We start from the raw sequence: 18,351 nt of genomic DNA, 5'->3' as shown, positions 1-18,351 counted from the left end.
GATGATGACTGTGGTCTGGAGCCTTCGCTGTCCGGTGAAGACGTCGCCGTCCTTTCTCTTCGTGAGTCATCACTTCCTTCCTATGTGACATCTTGATTATGACAATTTTCGTGATAAAAGCTGCGGATCCGAATGTCTCACGTGAGATCGGAATATATTTTTGGATGAGTTTTTACATTTATTTCATTACCAGATTTAGTTTTGTCCTCTATGAAACCTCAGTCACTATCATCAGTATTGTATGGGGGTCCCAGGGGGGCGGCTTTCTGCCATCCAGCCCTCCTTAGCAGACACCTGTTAGATAGAAGAGCTTGTAGAGTAACACATCTGTGTTTCTATATGATCTGGGTCTGTTCTTGGAGGATCTGGGTTTGCTCTTATTAAAGGGGCTGGTTTGGGTTTGCATTCCTTGAAGGGTCTGGTCTGGGTTACTCTTTGTATAGGGGTCTGTCCTGGAGTCTTTATTTAGGGTGGGGTCTGTGTTTGAAGGGTTTGGGTTTTTATTTACTAAGGGGGTTGATCTAAGTTATGTATTTAAAGGGTCCGTGTTTGGAGAAGGATTTGGGTTTATATTTGTTTAGAGGGGTTGTTCTGGGGTCTGTATTTGGAGGGTCTGGGTTAGTATTTGTTTAGGGGTCTGTATTTGTTAAGGGGAGTGGTCTGGGATCTGTATTTGGAGGGTCTGGGTTAGTATTTGTTTAGGGGAGTGGTCTGGGTTAGTATGTGTCTAAGGGGTCTGGTCTGCAGTCTGGGTTTGTATTTGTTTACAGAGGCTGGTTGTGGGGTCTATATTTGGAGGGTCTCGGTTTGTATTTGTTTATAGGGGCTGGATGTGGGGGCTATATTTGGAGGGTCTGGGTTTTGTATTTATTTATAGGGGCTTGTTGCCGGGTCTATATTTGAAGGGTCTGGGTTTTGTATTTGTTTATAGGGGCTGGTTGTGGGGTCTATATTTGAAGGGTCTGGGTTTTGTATTTGTTTACAGGGGCTGGTTGTGGGGTCTATATTTGAAGGGTCTGGGTTTTGTATTTGTTTACAGGGGCTGGTTGTGGGGTCTATATTTGAAGGGTCTGGGTTTTGTATTTGTTTACAGGGGTTGGTTGTGTTGTATATATTTGGAGGGTCTGGGTTTTGTATTTGTTTATAGGGGCTGGTTGCAGGGTCTATATTTGGAGGGTCTGGGTTTTGTATTTTTTTACAGGGGCTGGTTGTGGGGTCTATATTTGAAGGGTCTGGGTTTTGTATTTGTTTACAGGGGCTGGTTGTGTTGTATATATTTGAAGGGTCTGGGTTTTGTATTTGTTTACAGGGGTTGGTTGTGTTGTATATATTTGGAGGGTCTGGGTTTTGTATTTGTTTATAGGGGCTGGTTGCAGGGTCTATATTTGGAGGGTCTGGGTTTTGTATTTATTTATAGGGGCTTGTTGCCGGGTCTATATTTGAAGGGTCTGGGTTTTGTATTTGTTTATAGGGGCTGGTTGTGGGGTCTATATTTGGAGGGTCTCGGTTTGTATTTGTTTACAGGGGCTGGTTGTGTTGTATATATGTGGAGGGTCTGGGTTTTGTATTTGTTTACAGGGGCTGGTTGTGTTGTATATATTTGGAGGGTCTCGGTTTGTATTTGTTTATAGGGGCTGGTTGCAGGGTCTATATTTGGAGGGTCTGGGTTTTGTATTTGTTTATAGGGGCTGGTTGTGTTGTATATATTTGGAGGGTCTCGGTTTGTATTTGTTTATAGGGGCTGGATGTGGGGGCTATATTTGGAGGGTCTGGGTTTTGTATTTATTTATAGGGGCTTGTTGCCGGGTCTATATTTGAAGGGTCTGGGTTTTGTATTTGTTTACAGGGGCTGGTTGTGTTGTATATATTTTGAGGGTCTGGGTTTTGTATTTGTTTACAGGGGCTGGTTGTGTTGTATATATTTTGAGGGTCTGGGTTTTGTATTTGTTTATAGGGGCTCTGGTTGTGTTGTATATATTTTGAGGGTCTGGGTTTTGTATTTGTTTATAGGGGCTGGTTGCAGGGTCTATATTTGGAGGGTCTGGGTTTTGTATTTGTTTATAGGGGCTGGTTGTGGGGTCTATATTTGAAGGGTCTGGGTTTTGTATTTGTTTACAGGGGCTGGTTGTGTTGTATATATTTGGAGGGTCTGGGTTTTGTATTTGTTTATAGGGGCTGGTTGCAGGGTCTATATTTGAAGGGTCTGGGTTTTGTATTTGTTTATAGGGGCTGGTTGTGGGGTCTATATTTGAAGGGTCTGGGTTTTGTATTTGTTTACAGGGGCTGGTTGTGTTGTATATATTTGGAGGGTCTGGGTTTTGTATTTGTTTACAGGGGCTGGTTATGTTGTATATATTTGGAGGTCTGGGTTTTGTATTTGTTTACAGGGGTTGGTTGTGTTGTATATATTTGGAGGGTCTGGGTTTTGTATTTGTTTATAGGGGCTGGTTGCAGGGTCTATATTTGGAGGGTCTGGGTTTTGTATTTGTTTATAGGGGCTGGTTGTGGGGTCTATATTTGAAGGGTCTGGGTTTTGTATTTGTTTATAGGGGCTGGTTGTGTTGTATATATTTGAAGGGTCTGGGTTTTGTATTTGTTTATAGGGGCTGGTTGTGTTGTATATATTTGGAGGGTCTGGGTTTTGTATTTGTTTATAGGGGCTGGTTGCAGGGTCTATATTTGGAGGGTCTGGGTTTTGTATTTGTTTATAGGGGCTGGTTGTGGGGTCTATATTTGAAGGGTCTGGATTTTGTATTTGTTTATAGGGGCTGGTTGTGTTGTATATATTTGAAGGGTCTGGGTTTTGTATTTGTTTATAGGGGCTGGTTGTGTTGTATATATTTGGAGGGTCTGGGTTTTACATTTGTTTACAGGGGCTGGTTGTGGGGTCTATATTTGGAGGGTCTGGGTTTTGTATTTGTTTATAGGGGCTGGTTGTGGGGTCTATATTTGAAGGGTCTGGGTTTTGTATTTGTTTATAGGGGCTGGTTGTGTTGTATATATTTGGAGGGTCTGGGTTTTGTATTTGTTTACAGGGGCTGGTTGTGTTGTATATATTTGGAGGGTCTGGGTTTTGTATTTGTTTACAGGGGCTGGTTGTGTTGTATATATTTGGAGGGTCTGGGTTTTGTATTTGTTTACAGGAGCTGGTTGTGTTGTATATATTTGGAGGGTCTGGGTTTTGTATTTGTTTATAGGGGCTGGTTGCAGGGTCTATATTTGGAGGGTCTGGGTTTTGTATTTGTTTATAGGGGCTGGTTGTGGGGTCTATATTTGAAGGGTCTGGGTTTTGTATTTGTTTATAGGGGCTGGTTGTGTTGTATATATTTGAAGGGTCTGGGTTTTGTATTTGTTTATAGGGGCTGGTTGTGTTGTATATATTTGGAGGGTCTGGGTTTTGTATTTGTTTATAGGGGCTGGTTGCAGGGTCTATATTTGGAGGGTCTGGGTTTTGTATTTGTTTATAGGGGCTGGTTGTGGGGTCTATATTTGAAGGGTCTGGATTTTGTATTTGTTTATAGGGGCTGGTTGTGTTGTATATATTTGAAGGGTCTGGGTTTTGTATTTGTTTATAGGGGCTGGTTGTGGGGTCTATATTTGAAGGGTCTGGGTTTTGTATTTGTTTATAGGGGCTGGTTGTGTTGTATATATTTGGAGGGTCTGGGCTTGTATTTATTTATAGGGGCTGGTTGCGGGGTCTATATTTGAAGGGTCTGGGTTTTGTATTTGTTTACAGGGGTTGGTTGTGTTGTATATATTTGGAGGGTCTGGGTTTTGTATTTGTTTATAGGGGCTGGTTGCAGGGTCTATATTTGGAGGGTCTGGGTTTTGTATTTGTTTATAGGGGCTGGTTGTGGGGTCTATATTTGAAGGGTCTGGGTTTTGTATTTGTTTATAGGGGCTGGTTGTGTTGTATATATTTGAAGGGTCTGGGTTTTGTATTTGTTTACAGGGGCTGGTTGTGTTGTATATATTTGGAGGGTCTGGGTTTTGTATTTGTTTATAGGGGCTGGTTGCAGGGTCTATATTTGGAGGGTCTGGGTTTTGTATTTGTTTATAGGGGCTGGTTGTGGGGTCTATATTTGAAGGGTCTGGGTTTTGTATTTGTTTATAGGGGCTGGTTGTGTTGTATATATTTGAAGGGTCTGGGTTTTGTATTTGTTTACAGGGGCTGGTTGTGTTGTATATATTTGGAGGGTCTGGGTTTTGTATTTGTTTATAGGGGCTGGTTGCAGGGTCTATATTTGGAGGGTCTGGGTTTTGTATTTGTTTATAGGGGCTGGTTGTGTTGTATATATTTGAAGGGTCTGGGTTTTGTATTTGTTTATAGGGGCTGGTTGTGTTGTATATATTTGGAGGGTCTGGGTTTTACATTTGTTTACAGGGGCTGGTTGTGGGGTCTATATTTGGAGGGTCTGGGTTTTGTATTTGTTTATAGGGCCTGGTTGTGGGGTCTATATTTGAAGGGTCTGGGTTTTGTATTTGTTTATAGGGGCTGGTTGTGTTGTATATATTTGAAGGGTCTGGGTTTTGTATTTGTTTATAGGGGCTGGTTGTGTTGTATATATTTGGAGGGTCTGGGTTTTACATTTGTTTACAGGGGCTGGTTGTGGGGTCTATATTTGGAGGGTCTGGGTTTTGTATTTGTTTATAGGGGCTGGTTGTGGGGTCTATATTTGAAGGGTCTGGGTTTTGTATTTGTTTATAGGGGCTGGTTGTGTTGTATATATTTGGAGGGTCTGGGCTTGTATTTGTTTTTAGGGGCTGGTTGCGGGGTCTATATTTGGAGGGTCTGGGCTTGTATATGTTTATAGGGGCTGGTTGCGGGGTCTATATTTGAAGGGTCTGGGTTTTGTATTTGTTTACAGGGGCTGGTTGTGTTGTATATATTTGGAGGTTCTGTGTTTGTATTTGTTTATAGGGGCTGGTTGCGGGGTCTATATTTGGGGGTTCTGGGTTTTGTATTTGTTTATAGGGGCTGGTTGCGTTGTATATATTTGGAGGGTCTGGGTTTTACATTTGTTTACAGGGGCTGGTTGTGGGGTCTATATTTGGAGGTTCTGGGTTTGTATTTGTTTATAGGGGCTGGTTGCGTTGTATATATTTGGAGGTTCTGGGTTTGTATTTGTTTATAGGGGCTGGTTGTGTTGTATATATTTGGAGGGTCTGGGTTTTGTATTTTCTTATAGTGGCTGGTTGCAGGGTCTATTTTTGGAGGGTCTGGGTTTTGTATTTGTTTATAGGGGCTGGTTGTGTTGTATATATTTGGAGGGTCTGGGTTTGGTATTAGTTTATAGTGGCTGGTTGCAGGGTCTATATTTGGGGGGTCTGGGTTTGGTATTTGTTTATAGGGGCTGGTTGCGGGGTCTATATTTGGGGGTTCTGGGCTTGTATTTGTTGTTGTAGGTGTCTGATCTGGGGTCTGTAGAGGATCCTGCACACAATATGGAGCCGATAGCCTGAGATTCTGCTTAATCAGCCGCAGACAAATCTTCAGGTCGGCTTCTTTGAATGGCGGCAGCTTCCTGCCCAGACTCTCGCTTTCTGTGTCTTTTCCATGCAGTGGCAGATCCTATCCATTATTGGAGCCGCTGAAAGCCGCTGTGTGGGAAGCGGCCGCCATGTGACAAACCAGAACTCGCATTAAACTTCTGCTTTTCTTCGACATTTTAGGCCAAAATCTAAAAATACATTTAATGCAAATGCAGAAACTGCTGATTCAGAGATAAATCTCTGGGGAAAAACGGGAAGCAGCAGCAGCGTCTCATCTCAGCACCGACCTTCTTACAGTTCTGGTCCCTTTTCACCTCGCGGCATTGGCCGTACATGACAGAATTGTATTAGGAAATTTTGGAAAGTCTTGGTGGTGACACTGATTGTGGGGCGGCCTAGGCCCAGGCAGGGTTCCCTCCTTTTCTATTTCATCTTTTCCTCCTCACCTTCTCAGGGCGATCACTTTTTCATTTTACGTCCTGTCTTGTATTTTCCAGTAAAGCCATCGTTTTTGTGGTCACCATTTTGGTATCCATAAAACTTTCTGATCTTTTAATACCATTTTTTTGGGGAGGTCGAAATGTCCATAAAACAACAATTCCGCCATTTCAATTTTTTTTTACTGAATTTTACATTCACCATAACTGATAGATACTCTAATATCAGTAGGGACAGTTGCGTAACAAATGTTTCTTTGTTTTTTCCTTTTTTTTATATTCTGTTAACGTACTTGGAAAAGGGGATGCGGGAGTATAAACTTATTGTCACAGCTGTCGGGTGACCTGGGACTCCTTCCCTGGCCCTAACACTAGGAGGCGCCCTGCTCCCCGGGATACTTCTGAAGGTGGAGATGCAGGCGCCTCTGCCCTTGCCTTATCTCCTACAACAGGCCTACGTCTGTTCCCTTCCCCCACCCAGGGAAGAGGGGCGCTACTGTGCACTGTAGTACACCAACCCAACAAACAAGGCAACACAGACAAGGGTCAACAAAACACTCCAGGAATACAAAACATTCACTCACATATAACAGAGGAATGCACCGGAGTGTGAAGGTAGGGGAAAAAAACTAAATAGAGAAGGATAGGGAGTTACCACACATACAAACCAATCAACAGTCACTAATAACTCCTTCAACTCTCCTTCTCATATGAACTCCTCTCCCTCCATTAGCCATGCAGCAAATGCTAACTCTGACAAGGATTTGTAACAGAGCCCAGATTATAAAGGGGAAGGGAGTGGCTAACCGAGCACAGGGATTTCCAATATGGCCGATTAACCCCTGTTCTGCCAGAAGAAATAAACACATTTAAAATGAAGGAGAAGTGCTTCTTCTCAGCGCCGGAGTAGGAGCAATCAGACGCTGTGGTCTTCTGGTCCACACTGTCGCGGTAACCCTGTGACACTTATATATATATTTTATTTAAAAAATATTTTTTACCCCAGAACAGACCCCCTAAAATATAGAAATCCTGACCCTATAAACATAGACCCCAACCCCACTAAAAAAAAACAAATAGTGACATCAAACTCCGTAAACAAATACTAGCTCAGACTCCAAACACCGACCCCCTAAAAACTGCAAACCCAAATCCTCCTGCAAATACACAGCCTTTAAAAGCATAGGTCATACATGAACCAAGAGCCTCCAAAAACAGAGGCTAGACACGCTAAAAAAGACTCCAGAACAGACCCCTTAAATAAATACAACCCTAGACACTCTAAAAACAGACCCCCAAACCAGCCCCATAAATAAGTACAAATGTAAATACTGTCAATCGCGCCTGCGACAATTAGGAGTTTAATAATGGGGGACGCGGTCCTTTCCAACCTGCCATGATTGTGATGTGCTGATGGCATTGTCATGGAAGCCAGGGGGCTACTGGAGGGCCCCGCGTCCGCCATGTTTGTGCACCTATGAGGCCTGTGGCTCGGATCCGTTGGAGATGGGTGAGTTCACAATCCGCTGCGTTATTACCGGATCTCTGTGTATTGTAGAACGATCGCGGGTTTAACCCCTCGAAAAAACTAATATAACATCGTATTTATCTGACGCGGTGAACGCCGAAATGGAAAAACATACAAATGTCAGAGATGCAATTCTCTAATAAATGTCTGGCCTCAATGCTTCATCTTCAGGACCTCTGCTTGCTCTCAGTGAATGGAGACGTTCAGACTTTTACAGACATTTATTAATATTTTGTTTAAATGGTCAGAAAAATTAGAACGTTTTATTTCAAACATTTTTTTTGTTTGCGGACTCTCATCTCTCCCCAGCAGACCATGGTGTGTTTGTACATGCTGGGACTTGTAGTGTTTGATGACTAAGTGAGGACGCATCCGACACAGGGCCCTCTATGAAGAAGACGAAGGTGTCGAGCCGAGTGAAAATAAAACTTTACCACTTTATTAGTAACAGCTAAATAGGTTCCAGGGGCATTAAAATATTGCACCAAGGCAAAATGGGGCTTTTCAGACATAGAAAATCCCAGGCCGTCCCATGTATAACGACAGTTCTATGTCTGAAACGGGTCAGTTTTGCCTTGATGCGATATTTTTACTGTCCCTGGAACCTTGTACGCGGTGTGAACACGTTGGTGACGTTTTCTGTCACGGCTGGACGCCTTGTTTGCTTTTTCTGCATCTTCACAGCCGATATACGGGAGCGGGTGAAGATTGCACCTCGTCAGTTCTGTCTACGGCCTGTGGGCGTCGCTGTCGCATCACGGCATTTACACTGTAGCTGAGGCGAAACCGAGCAATAACAGAGACACAGATCGCCAGGAGTCCGACAGCGACACTCACAGTCCGCATGTCGGTACTGCACATGACGTCACCTGTAGAGCTGGAATGCGGCGTCTGTTGTCACGTGTCTCAGGTGACGGTGAAGATGGCGGCCGGATGCTGTCTCCATGGTGACGACGGAAGTCGGGCTGTCAGCTGGTAGGTAGGTTCGGTAAAGATGGCGGCGGAGGCTGAGTACGAGTCCGTGCTGTGTGTGAAGCCTGAGATCAGCGTATACCGGATCCCGCCGAGAGCGTCCAACCGGGGCTACAGGTGAGAGGCGGAGCAGCAGTGTGGACAGGGCGCTGGGTCACCATAGTCCTGACTGCACGGTGTGTCCTCAGGGCCTCGGACTGGAAGCTGGATCAGCCGGACTGGACAGGGAGGATGCGGCTGACCTCCAAGGGGAAAGTGGCCTTCATCAAACTGGAGGACAAGGTGTCAGGTACCGACAACCCCGACTACACCTCCCGTCATCTCACCCCCCCACTACACCTCCCATCATCTCACCCCCCCCCACTACACCTCCCGTCATCTCACCCCCCCACTACACCTCCCATCATCTCACCCCCCACTACACCTCCCGTCATCTCACCCCCCCCACTACACCTCCCGTCATCTCACCCCCCCACTACACCTCCCATCATCTCACCCCCCCCCACTACACCTCCCGTCATCTCACCCCCCCACTACACCTCCCATCATCTCACCCCCCCCACTACACCTCCCATCATCTCACCCCCCACTACACCTCCCATCATCTCACCCCCCCCCACTACACCTCCCGTCATCTCACCCCCCACTACACCTCCCATCATCTCACCCCCCCACTACACCTCCCGTCATCTCACCCCCCACTACACCTCCCATCATCTCACCCCCCACTACACCTCCCATCATCTCACCCCCCACTACACCTCCCATCATCTCACCCCCCACTACACCTCCCATCATCTCACCCCCCACTACACCTCCCATCATCTCACCCCCCACTACACCTCCCATCATCTCACCCCCCACTACACCTCCCATCATCTCACCCCCCACTACACCTCCCATCATCTCACCCCCCACTACACCTCCCATCATCTCACCCCCCACTACACCTCCCATCATCTCACCCCCCACTACACCTCCCATCATCTCACCCCCCACTACACCTCCCATCATCTCACCCCCCACTACACCTCCCATCATCTCACCCCCCACTACACCTCCCATCATCTCACCCCCCACTACACCTCCCATCATCTCACCCCCCACTGCACCTCCCATCATCTCACCCCCCACTGCACCTCCCATCATCTCACCCCCCACTACACCTCCCATCATCTCACCCCCCACTGCACCTCCCATCATCTCACCCCCCCCCCCCACTACACCTCCCATCATCTCACCCCCCACTACACCTCCCATCATCTCACCCCCCACTACACCTCCCATCATCTCACCCCCCACTACACCTCCCGTCATCTCACCCCCCCCACTACACCTCCCATCATCTCACCCCCCACTACACCTCCCATCATCTCACCCCCCACTACACCTCCCATCATCTCACCCCCCCCACTACACCTCCCGTCATCTCACCCCCCCCACTACACCTCCCATCATCTCACCCCCCACTACACCTCCCATCATCTCACCCCCCCCCCCCCACTGCACCTCCCATCATCTCACCCCCCACTACACCTCCCATCATCTCACCCCCCACTACACCTCCCGTCATCTCACCCCCCCCACTACACCTCCCATCATCTCACCCCCCACTACACCTCCCATCATCTCACCCCCCCCACTACACCTCCCGTCATCTCACCCCCCCCACTACACCTCCCATCATCTCACCCCCCACTACACCTCCCATCATCTCACCCCCCCCCCCCACTGCACCTCCCATCATCTCACCCCCCACTACACCTCCCGTCATCTCACCCCCCACTGCACCTCCCATCATCTCACCCCCCACTGCACCTCCCATCATCTCACCCCCCACTGCACCTCCCATCATCTCACCCCCCACTACACCTCCCATCATCTCACCCCCCACTACACCTCCCATCATCTCACCCCCCACTACACCTCCCATCATCTCACCCCCCACTGCACCTCCCATCATCTCACCCCCCACTACACCTCCCATCATCTCACCCCCCACTACACCTCCCATCATCTCACCCCCCACTACACCTCCCATCATCTCACCCCCCACTACACCTCCCATCATCTCACCCCCCACTACACCTCCCATCATCTCACCCCCCACTACACCTCCCATCATCTCACCCCCCACTACACCTCCCATCATCTCACCCCCCACTGCACCTCCCATCATCTCACCCCCCACTACACCTCCCATCATCTCACCCCCCACTACACCTCCCATCATCTCACCCCCCACTACACCTCCCATCATCTCACCCCCCACTACACCTCCCATCATCTCACCCCCCACTGCACCTCCCATCATCTCACCCCCCCCCACTACACCTCCCATCATCTCACCCCCCCACTACACCTCCCATCATCTCACCCCCCCACTACACCTCCCATCATCTCACCCCCCCACTACACCTCCCATCATCTCACCCCCCCACTACACCTCCCATCATCTCACCCCCCCACTACACCTCCCATCATCTCACCCCCCACTACACCTCCCATCATCTCACCCCCCACTACACCTCCCATCATCTCACCCCCCACTACACCTCCCATCATCTCACCCCCCCACTACACCTCCCATCATCTCACCCCCCCACTACACCTCCCATCATCTCACCCCCCCACTACACCTCCCATCATCTCACCCCCCCACTACACCTCCCATCATCTCACCCCCCACTACACCTCCCATCATCTCACCCCCCACTACACCTCCCATCATCTCACCCCCCACTACACCTCCCATCATCTCACCCCCCACTGCACCTCCCATCATCTCACCCCCCCCCCCCACCTCCCATCATCTCACCCCCCCCCCACTACACCTCCCATCATCTCACCCCCCCCACTACACCTCCCATCATCTCACCCCCCCCACTACACCTCCCGTCATCTCACCCCCCACTACACCTCCCGTCATCTCACCCCCCCCACTACACATCCCGTCATCTCACCCCCCCACTACACCTCCCATCATCTCACCCCCCACTACACCTCCCATCATCTCACCCCCCACTACACCTCCCATCATCTCACCCCCCACTACACCTCCCATCATCTCACCCCCCCCCCACTGCACCTCCCATCATCTCACCCCCCCCACTACACCTCCCATCATCTCACCCCCCCCACTACACCTCCCATCATCTCACCCCCCACTACACCTCCCATCATCTCACCCCCCACTACACCTCCCATCATCTCACCCCCCCCCCCCACTACACCTCCCATCATCTCACCCCCCCCACTACACCTCCCATCATCTCACCCCCCACTACACCTCCTGTCATCTCACCCCCCCACTACACCTCCCGTCATCTCACCCCCCCACTACACCTCCCGTCATCTCACCCCCCCACTACACCTCCCGTCATCTCACCCCCCCACTACACCTCCCGTCATCTCACCCCCCCACTACACCTCCCGTCATCTCACCCCCCCATTACACCTCCTGTCATCTTATCCCTCCCTCTGCGCCCGCTTTCTATTCTCCTCCCTCTCTGCCCCGTCGCCTCCTTTTTTCGGGGAGGGATTATTGAGTGACATCAATCAGACATCTTGGAAATGGTGAAGAATTGAGCCTATTAGAGAGCTGTCGCCCCTCATTATACAGAGCGGGGTATGACATGGACGTGTCGGGGGTAACAGTGCGGGCGTGGGACGCTGACACCCCAGATATCTGTCTGGTCACTGACTTCTTCTCTTAGTGGAGATGGAGGGATGCACAAGCCTCGGTGACGTTGTCGGGTCTTGCAGTCTGTGCTGAGCACACGGGGGGCCGCTATGGGGTCTACACTGATCCCTACAGAGCGGCCATTCATGTCATAGCCGGTCCCTGCAGCGAGGCCCCATCTGCCTCACACCTCGCGTCTCTCTCCAGGGGAGCTCTTTGCTCAGGCTCCGGTGGATCAGTTTCCCGGGATCGCGGTGGAGACGGTGACGGATTCCAGCCGTTACTTTGTGATCAGGATTCAGGACGGAAACGGTGAGTGATAAGTGCTGATGTGGAGGAAGCGTCAGGAAGGAGGCTCCCCGATGGAATAGAATCTCTTCTCTGTCAGATGATCTCCCTTTAACCCTTTCAGGACAAATGTCATCCTGGTAGAAATAGAATTTCCCAATTTGGAGTACAAGATGGGGGAGATAAAACGAAGCATGCCCCTTATGCAAAAATATGGACTTGTCCTTAAAGGGTTAATTCTGGTGATGAGCGAGTCAATTTGCAGGACCCTGATCCAGCGGCCTCCTCAGTAGTCCATGGCCACCGGACAGAAGCCCTGCACGCCGCCTCCTAACAACATCATGTGTCACACCGCAGCCATGACATCACGGCAGGAATAACCTCCCTCATGGATAATTCTGGGAATCGTCCCCCCCCATGGGGTGCACTGCAGATATACATACGGGTGGGGTAACGGGCAGCCCGGGGTCCGCACATCTCGGCGTCTCCCTCCATCTCATCATTACTTCTCTCCCCCAGGAAGAAGCGCCTTCATCGGCATCGGGTTTGCAGATCGGGGGGACGCTTTCGACTTCAATGTATCCTTACAGGATCACTTCAAGTGAGCGCGAGTCCGTGCCCCTCTAATGCCACAACAGGATTTGTTTGTCTTTTTTTTTCTTTTTTGCAGTAAAATTTCCTGTATAAGATTTGACTCTTTGGTAAAAATCCTGCAACTTGTAAGGAATATAAACCTACAAGGAGACTTGCAGTATACAGTGTGACCCCCTCATTGCTCCTGTTCCATCACTTGGCTGGGGGTCCCAGAGATCGGACCCCATTTATAGTGACGTGGTGACGTTCTATCACCCTACAGGCGGAAATACCCCTCTAATAACATCAGATCCTGTCATTTCCTGTCTAGCTGACAACCAGTATGGCCGCCACCACAGGGGACAGCGCTGCGCTGTCCTTATAGGAGTCCCTGCAGAACTGGGCAGATTTACACCCAAGTAATATGGGAGCTTTCTGGGACCACCCCACATGGGGAATGGTCGCCGCAATAGTTGTCACTAGGAACTGATAGAAATGTGACAAAATGTCAGGAAACTAAGTCATACTGCCATTTTCCTTCTCACAGGTGGGTGAAGCAGGAATCTGATTTCTCCAAAGAACCTCAAGGGCAGGACAATCAACCCAAGCTGGATTTAGGATTTAAAGAAGGCCAGACAATCAAGCTGAACATCGGGGTATGTGCGTCATGTCCGCTCCGCTTTGGGGTCCTATGTGGGGTCAATTTGTTCTCATCCTATTTCTTTGGCAACGCGCCCCTCTCCGTCCTCCTGACTTCCTGGTTGCCAGTGGGGGGCACTGTGCTCCCTATTTCAGTGGTCTGAGTGGTACGCTCCCCCCAAGCTTTAAAAAGAAGCTGCATTATCTCTACGGAATTGGTGGAGCACAGGGACCCTCAAGCTGGGATGAGCTTTAGAGTAGCTGGGCTTGTAAGTGCTGCACTCCTTGCCTAGGAGACGGCCATCGCTGATAAGACTGCTGAAGTGGCCGGTAGCCAAGGCTACAAGAGGTAAACTATAGAATTAGGAATCCCGCTATGATTTTTAATAAGAGGATGAGCGCATAGTTTCCTGTTTTTACAAAACTCCTTTAAAAAAATGCTTGCAATTTCTTAAACCTCTTTTTTTTTTTTTTTGTGTTTTTAGCAGAACATAAAGAAGAAAGATGGCTCCTGTAAGCCCCGGGGGAATGCAGGCACTGGGGGCATCGCTCTGCTTCCTCCTCCTCCTGGTGGAAAGATCCCAACACCAACTGCCACCTTGACGACTCCAATATCGAATCATGTTACTCCTCCCCCCAGTAACACGCCCACCAGCCCAGGTACGTGCGCCCGTTTCCCACCAGCCCAGGTACGTGCGCCCGTTGCCCACCAGCTCAGGTACGTGCGACGATCGCCCACCGGCTCAGGTACGTGCGTCGGTCGCCCACCGGCCCAGGTACGTGCGCCGGTCGCCCACCGGCCCAGGTACGTGCGCCGGTCGCCCACCGGCCCAGGTACGTGCGCCGGTCGCCCACCAGACAAATATCATCTCATAAACTTAATCACTCTTCTTTGGCAAATTGGATCCTAAAGCCAAAAGGGCAGGGGCTATAAACTGGAAAATATGTCAGGGGTCCTTTACCCTTCTTGTTTTAAGGAATGGTTACCTAACAACAAGCTGATTCCCAGTGTTCAGCTGTAACCTGTCAGCAACTGTAACCCTCCAAAGCAGCGCCCCTAGTGGACATAAATGATTAAATTGCTAATTGGGGTGAATTTAAATATTACTTTTTTTTATCTCTTTCCCCCAGACATTCTGCTAGATTTGGGATCCCCGCTGCCACCTCCTAAAGCTGCCCCTGCCTCCGCTGACCTGTGGGGTGATTTTAATACTGCCAGCAGGTGAGAATAAGTAACGTAATGTATGTACACAGTGACTGCACCAGCAGAATAGTGAGTGCAGCTCTGGAGTATAATACAGGATGTAACTCAGGATCAGTAATGTAATGTATGTACACAGTGACTGCACCAGCAGAATAGTGAGTACAGCTCCAGAGTATAATACAGGATGTAACTCAGGATCAGTAATGTAATGTATGTACACAGTGACTGCACCAGCAGAATAGTGAGTACAGCTCCAGAGTATAATACAGGAGGTAACTCAGGATCAGTAATGTATGTACACAGTGACTGCACCAGCAGAATAGTGAGTGCAGCTCTGGAGTATAATACAGGATGTAACTCAGGATCAGTAATGTAATGTATGTACACAGTGACTGCACCAGCAGAATAGTGAGTGCAGCTCTGGAGTATAATACAGGATGTAACTCAGGATCAGTAATGTAATGTATGTACACAGTGACTGCACCAGCAGAATAGTGAGTGCAGCTCTGGAGTATAATACAGGATGTAACTCAGGATCAGTAATGTAATTTATGTACACAGTGACTGCACCATTAGAATAGTGAGTGCAGCTCTGGGGTATAATACAGGATGTAACTCAGGATCAGTAATGTAATGTATGTACACAGTGACTGCACCAGCAGAATAGTGAGTGCAGCTCTGGGGTATAATACAGGAGGTAACTCAGGATCAGTAATGTAATGTATGTACACAGTGACTGCACCAGCAGAATAGTGAGTACAGCTCCAGAGTATAATACAGGATGTTACTCAGGATCAGTAATGTAATGTATGTACACAGTGACTACACCAGAAGAATAGTGAGTGCAGCTCTGGAGTATAATACAGGATGTAACTCGGGATCAGTAATGTAATGTGTGTACTCAGTGACTGCAAAAGGAGAGAAGCCAGCGCTGCATGTGGTCAGAACGCAATACAAAAAGTGCAAATGCACATATTAATCTCTGACTGTATATCAAAATAAGACATTTAGCAAACAATTGATCAGTTCTTTGAGCCACCCCACCACGTCACGGCATTCTCTTGGGGCAGTCCTGCTCTACGATTTTTATATTCGCTGTGCCATTACGGCCTCCTTAATATGTTAGGAGAAAGACCACGTTAGTCCCACTCTACGTTTTTTTTGTTTTATTCACTGTGCCATTACGGCCTCCTACATGTGTTAAAAGCGGGAACATATAGAATGCAAACCGTACCTGTAGCTTTTCCGAATCACTCCCTTGGCGCCAGAAAGGGTATGCAACAATAACGGTCAACCAGGTCCAAGCATAAAACAAAAAAAACGTAGAGTGGGACTAACGTGGTCTTTCTCCTAACATATTAAGGAGGCCGTAATGGCACAGCGAATATAAAAATCGTAGAGCAGGACTGCCCCAAGAGAATGCCGTGACGTGGTGGGGTGGCTCAAAGAATTGATCAATTGTTAGCTAAATGTCTCATTTTGATATACAGTCAGAGATTAATATGTGCATTTGCACTTTTTGTATTGCGTTCTGACCACAAGCAGCGCTGGCTTCTCCCCTTTTGTTACACAGTGACTGCACCAGCAGAATAGTGAGTGCAGCTCTGGAGTATAATACAGGATGTAACTCAGGATCAGTAATGTAATGTATGTACACAGTGACTGCCCCAGCAGAATAGTGAGTGCAGCTCTGGAGTATAATACAGGATGTAACTCAGGATCAGTAATGTAATGTATGTACACAGTGACTGCACCAGCAGAATGGTGAGTGCAGCTCTGGAGTATAATACAGGATGTAACTCAGGATCAGTAATGTAATGTATGTACACAGTGAATGCACCAGCAGAATAGTGAGTGCAGCTCTGGGGTATAATACAGGATGTAACTCAGGATCAGTAATGTAATGTATGTACACAGAGACTGCACCAGCAGAATAGTGAGTGCAGCTCTGGAGTATAATACAGGATGTAACTCAGGATCAGTAATGTAATGCATGTACACAGTGACTGCACCAGCAGAATAGTGAGTGCAGCTCTGGGGTATAATACAGGATGTAACTCAGGATCAGTAATGTAATGTATGTACACAGTGACTGCACCAGCAGAATAGTGAGTGCAGCTCTGGAGGATAATACAGGATGTAACTCAGGATCAGTAATGTAATGTATGTACACAGTGACTGCACCAGCAGAATAGTGAGTGCAGCTCTGGAGTATAATACAGGATGTAACTCAGGATCAGTAATGTAATATATGTACACAGTGACTGCACCAGCAGAATAGTGAGTGCAGCTCTGGGGTATAATACAGAATGTAACTCAGGATCAGTAATGTATGTACACAGAGACTGCACCAGCAGAATAGTGATTGCAGCTCTGGAGTATATAGGAATAAGTGCTGGTGTTCAGGGAATTTGGGCTCTGCGTCATCTTGGGTGAAGTTCACACTTGGTGGTTGCTCTGTAATAAATAAATATAGATATTTCTCATTCACAAAAATCCCAGGATAATATTGTGATCTTAATAAAACTGTCTACAGAAAAGTAAGATTTTTTTTAACATAAAGGCAAGAACCCTGCAGCGGTTTGTCCTCTTCTCTTTGGCCGGGTTGCGCCCTCTTCTGTCTCGCTGCCACCAACTCTGAACTTGACCTTGCTCTCGTGGCTTCTGTGCTCCACTCGGGGCATTATCGATGGTGGTGGGGCCACTCCAGCATGCTGAGACTTGCAGTTCTTCCAGCCCGTGCGATGTATGACTGAGGCTTCACCTGCTTGCACTCTCTTCTGTCCAGCAGTCTGTCCTCTCAAGCTCCGCAGTCTTCTAGCTGGGTTCAGTTCTGATGGCCGCACCTGGATCTCTTCCTTTCTCTCCCCTGGAGAACTGCCAGTCCCATGTCCGCCGCCAGAAGCTCCGCTGCTCCGTGCCGCGCATCATTGTGACGTCTCCTCATCATATGGGCTGTGCGGGTCTCCCAGGGGGCATCGTATTGTGCATCTCATTTTCTTCCTTTTCTGCCCTGTCCCCCCATCCCTGCCTGCGCCCCGTTTCCATGTCATTGTTTTGCCGTCTACCCCCCAAACTACTGGTTCCTCACTGTAATCATTCCACACGTACATGCAGGGTATTGTGCACTGGCGCCAAGATGCCCACCCGGCCCCAGCGCCCACCCTGGACCAGAGCTGCTTCATTACTTTTTTTAGTTATTACTTTCCAAGTTAGCTTCTGCCCTCCGGGCCGCTGTGGATCCATCCTCGGCTGGGGGAGACTTTGCATTCAGCAGATCTGGCGCCCGGGGTGCAGCATTACTAGGATATGATTTCCTGTCGTTTTTTGGGGGGCTCTCGTATGGGGTATTTGCTCGTATCATGTCCTGCTGCAGGGTAGATGTGGGAGGGGGGTAGATGGACTCGTGTATCTTGTCTTGTAATCATGAAACATATTTATTATATAGTGATCATTCTGGAAGAACAAAGTGTATATAAAATAAATTTAATGTATGGACACTTCAGGGCCGTGTTTTCACGTCTCCTTATTTTCA

At 48.4% G+C, this 18,351-nt stretch overlaps 1 protein-coding gene across 4 annotated transcripts; it reads left to right on the top strand.

Moving 5' to 3' along the window:
* Window positions 1-8,359: 8,359 nt before the first annotated feature.
* On the top strand, window positions 8,360-18,321 carry NECAP1 (NECAP endocytosis associated 1). 4 transcript variants are annotated; one of them, XM_069754190.1, is made up of 8 exons: window positions 8,360-8,547; window positions 8,619-8,719; window positions 12,320-12,424; window positions 12,920-13,001; window positions 13,521-13,629; window positions 14,098-14,272; window positions 14,744-14,834; window positions 17,605-18,321. In XM_069754190.1, exons 1-8 carry the CDS (start codon window positions 8,453-8,455, stop codon window positions 17,651-17,653), a joined length of 807 nt encoding a protein of 268 aa, XP_069610291.1. In that variant the 5' UTR covers window positions 8,360-8,452; the 3' UTR covers window positions 17,654-18,321. The 4 variants fall into 4 exon arrangements, with proteins under 4 accessions (XP_069610291.1, XP_069610293.1, XP_069610294.1 ...); XM_069754192.1 differs by having other exon boundaries at window positions 8,382-8,547; window positions 14,101-14,272; XM_069754193.1 differs by having other exon boundaries at window positions 8,382-8,547; window positions 14,101-14,272; window positions 17,608-17,793.
* Window positions 18,322-18,351: the final 30 nt, after the last annotated feature.

Source organism: Ranitomeya imitator, chromosome 2 (assembly GCF_032444005.1).
Source record: "Ranitomeya imitator isolate aRanImi1 chromosome 2, aRanImi1.pri, whole genome shotgun sequence".
In the NCBI taxonomy this organism is placed as follows: Eukaryota; Metazoa; Chordata; class Amphibia; order Anura; family Dendrobatidae; genus Ranitomeya; species Ranitomeya imitator.
Note: the sequence above shows the minus strand (reverse complement) of the source record. Positions and strands in the feature narration are given on the sequence as shown.

Bases quoted from the DNA above. Each gene is read 5' to 3' on its own strand.
- NECAP1 (XM_069754190.1), top strand. From the start codon at position 8,453: ATGGCGGCGGAGGCTGAGTACGAGTCCGTGCTGTGTGTGAAGCCTGAG. The intron at 13,630-14,097 runs GTATGTGCGTCA...TTGTGTTTTTAG, and splicing joins CAATCAAGCTGAACATCGGG to CAGAACATAAAGAAGAAAGA. The intron at 14,273-14,743 runs GTACGTGCGCCC...TCTTTCCCCCAG, and splicing joins TAACACGCCCACCAGCCCAG to ACATTCTGCTAGATTTGGGA.